Below are 9324 nucleotides of genomic sequence, written 5' to 3' on the forward strand. Positions count from 1 at the left end.
GCTGGCTAGCTAACGTTAGCTAACATTAGACATAGTGTAGTGAGTAAAAGTTGTTTTCCCTCTTCATAAGTTACTGCCATCGTGTGCTTGGCAGCCAATCCTCTATTTGGGTAAACTACAATTCGTTGAGACTGCAGTTGACTGGGGGTTTCAAGGTTTAAGTGTTATGTTTTGTTTTTACAGAAGCATGGATTAATCCCGCTCAATAACAGAGAGCCAACTGGAAGCTGTGAGTCGGATGCAGAAGACTGTAGACTGCGTTCTGTAAAGCTGTGGTCAAGCTGTTTGACATTGCTTAGCATGTTGCTAAACATAAACTACAACGAAATAAAAATAAAATGTATTTATGTTTTCTGTCTGTTTTGGTTTAAAAAAAATCTTATGAAAACACTATAAACCTGTAGACTAATATTTTATTACTGCCATTTGATGACAATTGCATATACAGGAAGCCCAAATAAGTATATTTATTATTTTTCACAAAGGTTATCTCACAAGTTTCACAAAATGCCCCTGGTTTTCAGTCAGTGGGGGAAAAGAATTCCCGAACCTAAATAATATGTCCTACCCTGCCGCAAATATACATAGTAAACTGTAAACTAAAGTCAGGTTGGGGGGGTCTCAGGATCACCTCGCTGCTGTTTGCAGAAGATGTGGTCCTGTTGGCCACCTCGGACAGTGACGTCCAGCCTTCACTGCAATTTGCAGCTGGGAGAGTTAGCATTTAAAAATCTGAGGCCTCCTGGGGGCCTCTCCTTTGAATTTTTTATGGACTGGTAAGAGACCCCCGGCACATACTGGAGGGATTACATCTCCCAGCTGGGTCAGCCTGCTTGGCAGGCTGCCACAGCGACCCGACCGTGGTTAAACAATGGATGGATGGACTATAAGGTAGCTGGTGCTCAATCTTTCCAATAAACTAAATCTAAAAGGAAGCGTGTGATCTGATATTAAATACATGCAGAGGGTTCAGTGTTTTCATATTCATTCAGGTAAAGGATGTACGTTAGAAATTTTCTGATATTCATACAAGCATGAGGCTGTACGTTTGTAGCCAGTTTTCTCATTAATACAAAAAATAATTAGCAGGTATTAAACAGGGAGATATAGACTCTTTGAGAATAAACAACATAGAATCTTTTTTTTTAAATTTTACAATATATTTTTCTTTTAACTGCTACTACTACCAATCTATTTAATTACAACTAGCCTAATACTGTATTTTAGCTACCTACCGGCCTAATATATATATTATATATGGTTCGGAACCCAAGGTAAGCAATGCAAGAAAAGCATTTCTGCATCGACTCAAAAAAGTGAGGTACACACTTTTCCAGAGATTTGCGGTCCCCGGTTTACCTATGCCCATCCCCCACTTGCGCGGTCTTAAGTTTCACTTTCCTGAAGAACGTCAGTAGTAGCACGAGGCTTCACGAGCAGGCTGCACAAAACGATGACTGCACATGATGACATGAAATATGGAAAAACAAAGGAAAACAAAGTAAGTAACATTACATTAAACTAAATTTACACTTATTAGCTGTCATTTTTTTATGCTAAGCACATGTTTTCAGCTTAAAATCTCACCAAATGTGGAATTAGCATAGGGTGGTTATGCTAACGTTACCTAGCTAATGTTAAGTTAGTGTTGGACTATTTCTTCAGCATTTTCTTGATTATGGACTGCCAGTAAAATATATAAATAAATCTTAGTTAATATTCTTTCACCTACTACTTTATGGTATCAGTATTTATCATTAGCTTTTGATATTAAGAAGCTCAAGTTACTAGTTCTTATCTAATAGGCCTCAAGGTTTTACACACCTTAAAAAGCTGCAGGGAAGTTGTAGTTAGTGATTGTAATTATAATATTGACTTCACTAACATACAATAATATTTTATTTGCACACACGAGGTAAGCAGGTTATTAATGTTAAAGTTCAGCAGATTAAGAAGCCACCTGGCTGGAGGCAAACTGTAGAGCTGCTAGTCACACCTGAAATAACCGCTATTTCTATTGAAAGTGAAAAATCATAGATTTCTAGGTAAACAGATGTAACATCTACCCTGTGTTCATCCTCCTGCAGACAGAGTGCGCAGACTAGGCTGAGGAATCGCTTAAAACGCCTGAGGAAGCATCACAATGCATGCTTATCCAGGCACATGGAGTGTGAAAAACAGCAAATGCAGGTAATGATGGTCGGCCTCTTATTCATACAACCAAGAGTGATAACTGGGGAGGGGTGGGGATAGTTTTTCTTTTTTTCTATACTGGTGCTTTTAAAACAATACTGGTGCCTAAACCGATAGTCTTTTTTTTATTTTTTATTTAAAGGACAAAACAATAATTGAAATGCTGAGGCAACATTTGTTCTTCAAATTAAACAATAGATTAACTGTTTAATCAATACTGTAAATATAAATAAATGAAAAACACTTGGCTTCAAACTTTTTAACTTCAAACTATGAACAATATATTAACTGTTTACAGTTTTGTAACTTAGTGTTTCCCCTCTATTAAGAGCTTGAAGTGTATATATTGTATTATTGGAAATTGTGGCATACTAATCATTTAATTATAGATTCATGCTCATTGTGCAGGAACTAAAGATATGTAACATATTGAAAAGCATTTATGTTGGATTGACTCCGTTTGTCTCGATGTATTGACAACATGAATGCAGCAGTTGCAAGATGGAAGAGCTGCATTAAGCACGAGAGCATATTGTTTATCTACCGTGTGATCAGTGATGCCAGGAACGCTTAACTTAGTAACGCGTTACTCTAATCCGACCACCTGTTTCAGTAACGAGTAATCTAACGTGTTAGTATATCCAAACCAGTAGTCAGATTAAAGTTACTTGCCCAAGTCACTGTGCGTTACTATTTTGTCATTAATAGTAAACTATATATTTGATTTAATGCGTCTCTGGGAGTGAAGCCACGTTGGTTTAGAGTGTAGAGATCTGCCTCTTTAGCTCTCTGTGAACCTCATTTTCTGGATAAATGGTAACGTGTGTTTGTATCTTGTGTTTAGTCCTCAGAAAGCCCAAACTCAGAGAGGGAGACCTCATCACAACATTCATCTGGGCTACTGGAGGCATCCAAGTGTTTGGTAAGTGTCATGATAATCAAAAGCTCTTTCCTGCTGCTCATTTAGGGAGTCACTGTCTTGTCCTGGTTGAGGAGTGCAAGGTCAGAGGGCAAAGCAGAAAGTGCCAACCAGGCAGACACTGATCTGATAAGGTTGAGTTAGAGACACACCAAGCACCATCCAGCGCTCACGCTTTGTTCCTCATGTTACATTAATGTCAGAAGACACACATTGGATGTGATTGGATCTTGTGTTGCGGCGGGAGGACCTGCTCCTCCTCAACACCAGCCAATAGAAATCTTTCCCTTTTCCCCAACAAAAATGATAAAACATAATGTTCTTCCTGATGTTAGTCAGTTGTTCTTCTGACCTGTGGGCCGACAGAACTGCTCCTGCCTTTGCAAACAGAGCGCTGTTACTTGACCTGTGATCTGACAAATAAATGCCAAAGTTGTTCGGCTGAATTTGTGCAGAATAACCCCAACCGGGCTTCCAATTCTCAAACACGTTTGTTCCCGTACCCCGTAAGTTGTCGGGTTGTCTTGAAATGGGCTGGGCTTTAACCGTTATGCTCTTTTTTATGCAATTGACTCTTCGCAGGGAGCTTAATTAACAGGTGATATGACCAATCATACATGAACTTGAAAAAGAGTGCACTGTACTGACACGTACTGATTCTTTATCACTCATTATTCTTTATCACTGATGATCATGAGAGAGAGAGGGGAAGTGTGTGTGTGGCTTAATTTGTAATATTAATATTCAGTTATTTAACACAACTAGTCAACGTCAGACACTGAGTGCGTGAAGAGAGCCAGCAGACGGTAAAAAAAAAACTGATGACCGGCAGAGAGAGAGAAAGAGAGAGAGGGTCAGTGCGTGAAGTAAAAAAAACTGGTTAGAGCCAACTGAAAAGAAACAAGCCCCACGTTTACCTGAACTCTACAAGTTAAGAACAACAAAGAAAAAAAAACAAACTAAATCCTTTAAATTTATCGGGAAAGACCCGCAAACCTGCTGACTGAGGGAGGGAGAGGAGTTCTGTGTGTGAGTGAGCAGAGCGGGACACAGCAACACAATAAACAGGATGTGTGTAGGGGAGGGGCGCTGTGACTACCAACCAATCACAGAAGGCAGACACAGACAGCTACCCAATGAGAACTTTTATTCAATCCGAGCACAGATATTGACTCGTATTACTCGTATAATACTCGTACTCTGCAAAACTGCTTCATCTGTACCGGATACTCGTTTCAGCCGAGTATCCGGCTCAACTCTACCGTCTAGGACTTAATCACTGAGACACTCTCACGCACACTACAGAGCATCTCACTATACAACATGAGATGCTCTCGCGTTGTATAGTGAAATGCTTTCACGCACAGTGTAAGAGTGTCTCAGTAGTTAAGTCCTAAACGGCTCCTCATATTTACCTCCATGTCTCTCTCTGTCATTGACAGAAAGCACCACAACACTCTGCATCTGTTTTGTTGAGAAAAGTTATTTTCATTCAAAGGAATTCATTTAATAAATAGGACTATCTCATTTAATTTGATGAATCACTTCATTCAATGAAAATTTTCTTTGCAAACAGATGATGACAGAAATTCTGAGGGTCATTCTTAAACCTCAAACAAGTGTGTGTAGCTAAAATGAGATTGCATTTGTAACGGTAACTACTTCTGCCAGTGCTTTATATTGTTTTCTTTTTTTCCCTTATAGGAAACAAGCCTGGATTCTGAGAGCAACACAGATATACTAACACCTGAAGGTCCTTCCCCTAGTTTTGGTGATAACCCAGATGTTCCACCTCTGACCAGAACTGACAGCATATTTGTAAGTTTCCATGATGAAAACTAAAAGATTAGGGTAATTTGTACGTATGCACACAAACCAACAATTAACTGATCTACTAACAAGAATTGCGAGTGCATCGAAAATAATCAATAATGTCCTAAAACTACCCCGACAGTGGTGCTTGTTGTAACTTTGCACTGACCCTGTACAGTGGTTTGAATGTCCGGTTTGGTTGCCCAGTTTTTAAGGGGAATCTTAATGATAATATGAAAATGTTTGATTTAGCTATGATTTAGCTATAATGATATTTTATATTTAAAATTCCAGCTCACCCAAGAATACCTTGGATCAAGTCCCAAGCCGTCAGATGAATCAGAAGCCTCAATGATCTGCAGTGGAAGCAGTGGTGATGAATATAGCCCACCTCAAGACTCAACCAATATAAGCAGTTCAGAAGGATCTTCTGATGAAATCTGCAAGGTTCCATTGATGAAACCAAAGAAGTCACAGAAGACATACAGTAAGACATTGCCCAGTACCCTTTCAAGTCAAAACTCTGTTGACCAAAATCTTGCAAATGTGACAGTAATGAAGCTGAAAAAAAGAAAAGCTGGTGCCAGGGATTACAGTAAAACCCATTACTGTCTCTACTGTCCCATGCACTGCCATAAAATGGCTAGGCACTTAACACGCAGGCACAGCAATGAACCAGCTGTTGCAAAGGCAATCACTTTTCCATTGAAATCAAAGGAACGAAAACTCCATTTTGACCTTATCAGAAACAAAGGAAACCGTGTTCATAATAATGAAGTCCTAAAAGCTGGTAGTGGAACCCTGATCCCAAGTCAGCAATCTACGAACCAGGAGAAACCAAGTGAATATATGCACTGCATTAACTGTGAGGCTTTGCTTAAAAGAAAGTCATTATGGAGGCACATGTCCAGGTGCAAGCTAGCACAAAAATGCAAAACCACAAAGCCAGGGAAAAGTCGGATACAATCGCTCTGTGCCTATGCACAGCCCGTCCCTGATGATGTCAACAGAAAGCTTTGGGAGCTGGTAAATTCAATGCACCAAGATGATATTACAACCATCATTAGAGACCAGAAAAGTATTTTGAGACTTGGCGAACATTTATATGCTAAGCACGGACATGATAAGACGAAACACGACTACATTAGACAAAAAATGCGAGAAATGGGAAGACTAATTTGGCACGCGCGTAAAGCGGGAAAACTCAGACAAATGGAGGACTTCTACGTACCTTCAAACTTCAACTCTGTGGTCAAAGCAGTGAATGATGCAGCTGGCTTTGATGAAGAAAAAAACATATACAAAATCCCATCCCTGGCTCTGAAGCTTGGTCACAGTCTAAAGAAGATTGCGGATATTCTTGAATGTGAAGCAAAGATGTCAGAGGGTGACAATGAGGTGTTGCTTAAGAATTTGGAGCGAAGCAGGGGGCTGTATGAAAAAAAGTGGGATGTTTGCGTCTCTTCACGTGCCTTACAAACTCTCAAAGAGGGGAAATGGAACACTCCTCAGCTCCTACCATTCACGGAAGATGTCAAGATCATGCACATATATCTTGACAAGTGCAGACAAGAATATCTCAGCAGACTCAAAGATGATCCAAATAAGAAGAACTGGTCAAAGCTGGCCAATTTGACTCTTTGTGAAGTGATTCTGTTCAATCGCAGAAGAGAGGGTGAGGTTTCAAAGATGCCACTTAGTGCATTCACCCTAAGAGACACGTCAGAAGTCCATTCAGATTTGGCGCTAGGACTGACAGAGTTGGAGCAAAAGCTTTGCCAGCATTTTCAGCGCATTGAAATAAGAGGGAAAAGAAACAGGAAAGTTCCCATCCTACTAACACCAGACATGCTCTCCTCAATGGAAACCTTGGTTGCACATCGGCGGGCCTGCGGTGTACCTGATGAAAATCCCTTTTTCTTCGCCAGACCTGAAGTTGAGACTCACCTAAGGGGATCAGACGCCATCAGACAGATTGCAAAAGAATGTGGGGCCAAGCACCCTGAAACCCTGTCCTCAACCAAGTTGAGAAAACATGTTTCCACGCTGTCCACAGTTCTAAATCTGAAAGACAATGAAATGGACATACTGGCAAATTTTCTTGGCCACGACATTCGGGTCCATAGGCAGTACTACAGGCTTCCTGAAGGAACACTGCAGTTGGCCAAAGTCAGCAAAGTGCTCATGGCTCTCGAACAGGGCCGACTATCCGACTTCAAAGGAATGAGCCTGGACCAAATGCAAATAGATCCTAATGGTAAAGGAAATACTTATACGATTTCTGACTACATATCTTTTGTCATGTCATATTTGGGTGTTTTCCTTTATTTTCAGAGGAAGTACTGGAAGCTATAAACAGTGACGTCTCAGAGACTGAGAAGGACTCATCTTTCCGCTCTGCGTCTCCATCAGGTGGATTATGCATTTAACTGTTTTTACCATCCAGCCAGAGAGGCATTGCTGTGTGTTTAGTGCTGAGCTAAAGATTAATTGTCATTTTTTGTCGAAGGATCCTCAAGCTCTAAAAGAGGACAACCAACTACTGAGGAGTTTGGGGATGAGATTGGGCCCATAGGTACCTCACAGACTTGCTTCTTCTTTATTTCTTATATGTTATATGTTTCTTCTTATATGTCGTATTTTCGCGACTATAAGGCACACTGGATTAGAAAGACGCACCTTCAATGAATCACCTATTTTAGAACTATTTTCCTATATAGGGCGCACCAGATTATAAGGCGCATAGAATAGAAGATACTGCAGTAAAAAAAAAAGGATTTTAAGTGTGCCTTATAGTCGCGAAAATACGGTAGACAGGAATTCAGAAGAGAGAGATTTTTTTTTTCCAGATTTATTTCAACTGTTATTCTGCAGTGCAAACCTACAATTTAATTATTTTTTCTAATAGAACCCCAAAGATTGATCAGTGGACAGCCGACCTCTGATGATTCAGACAGCGTTCGTTCTGCTATCACAGGTAACCCACATTAGGCCATGGCACTTGGTTTCTGCATTCCCGTAGCCCTTTTCTGACAGAAAAGTTAAACAGACATTATTCAACCAGCACAGTTTTCTTTCAAAGAGGAAGATAGCTATCACTATTACAGTTGATATATATCTAATGAGATTATATATATATACATACATACTGTATATTAGTAATACAAATATTTAAGGACATAGTTTAGGACCGATAGATAATTGTTTAGGTTTTTTGCTTTCCTTCTGGTCAATCTGTACTATTTATATGATTAGATGATGTTGAATTAGTTGCTATACTTATTTGTTTTTTTACAGGATCAAAATCAAAGAAAAAACGGCGCACTGGGTCTGACAGAGGTGGCCCTGTAACAGGTATTTGACCTTTTGTTACTTGATTTTTCAAAAAGATATATACTTTATTCATTCCAATAGGGGAAATTTGTTTGTTACAGTATAAAAAGAAAAGAATAATGTCTTAATATTCTACCTTTTTATTATTCTTTATCACATCCCTGTTTATTCTCTTACTCACCTCATGTGATGAAGGCTTGTGCATCCTAGTCTGATTGAAAAGGTCTCAATTAATGACTACATTTAGACAATGAGGGAAGAGACTCAGTGACACTGTTATCCCTAACTAAAACTCTTAAATCCTGATATCATCTGCTTTGGCCAATAAATCAGATTTTTCTACCAAATATGTTCACCTGCAGGCAAGCGCATGCTCATTAAAATAGATAATTTCCTCAGCTGAACAAATGAAAAGACAGTAGGCTGCTTCTAAAGTGAGAGCCGATCTATACAGGGAAATATTTTGATTTAATCCAAGTCAAAACATGAGTGTGCAGCAGTGTTGCCACAGTTTCTTTGAAAAAGTAATCTGATTACTACTGATTACTCCTATAAAAAGTACGGCTGACGTGTCGTTGACGGCCCGGCTTTCACCCGGTGGGCCGTACACGCTTTTATAATGGTAGGGAAACACTGGCTTTATAGCACTTTGTCGCCACCAGCACAGAGTGCACAATGAACCTTGATATTTTCATCTTTAGCTGAAAAATACTTAAAATAGTGATTGTATTTCCAACTCGAAATGCGCATCTCTCTCTCTCTCTCTCCTCCTCCATTGTTGTTTGTGTCGCTGAGTGGTAGGTCTATGTATGTACACGTGACAAGACCTTCATGCTGAAAACGTGGCTTCATTATGTGGCTTCACTCCCAGAGACGCAAGAAATCAAATATATATTTTATTTTACTATTAATGACAGTGACTTGGACAAGTAACTTTAATCTGACTACTGGTTTGGACATCCTAACGCGTTAGATTAGTCGTTACTGAAACAGGTGGTCGGATTAGAGTGATGCGTTACTGGCATCACCGGTGTGCAGGTCTTAAAATAATATAAAGAGATGAGACC

The 9324-nt window shown here is 39.6% G+C and overlaps 1 protein-coding gene and 1 long non-coding RNA gene across 2 annotated transcripts; both read left to right on the forward strand.

Moving 5' to 3' along the window:
- Window positions 1-3069: 3069 nt before the first annotated feature.
- LOC119213205 (uncharacterized) lies at window positions 3070-5403 on the forward strand. Its single transcript, XR_009956995.1, has 3 exons — window positions 3070-3115; window positions 4817-4930; window positions 5219-5403. It is a non-coding gene; the product is annotated as an uncharacterized LOC119213205 (long non-coding RNA).
- A 293-nt stretch (window positions 5404-5696) lies between these two features.
- Window positions 5697-7353, forward strand: LOC134132797 (uncharacterized). The gene is made up of 2 exons (XM_062564892.1): window positions 5697-7181; window positions 7259-7353. The coding sequence occupies exons 1-2, from the start codon at window positions 5774-5776 to the stop codon at window positions 7351-7353; spliced, it is 1503 nt and encodes a 500-aa protein (XP_062420876.1). The 5' UTR covers window positions 5697-5773.
- Window positions 7354-9324: the final 1971 nt, after the last annotated feature.

This window comes from Pungitius pungitius, chromosome 10 (assembly GCF_949316345.1).
Source record: "Pungitius pungitius chromosome 10, fPunPun2.1, whole genome shotgun sequence".
In the NCBI taxonomy this organism is placed as follows: Eukaryota; Metazoa; Chordata; class Actinopteri; order Perciformes; family Gasterosteidae; genus Pungitius; species Pungitius pungitius.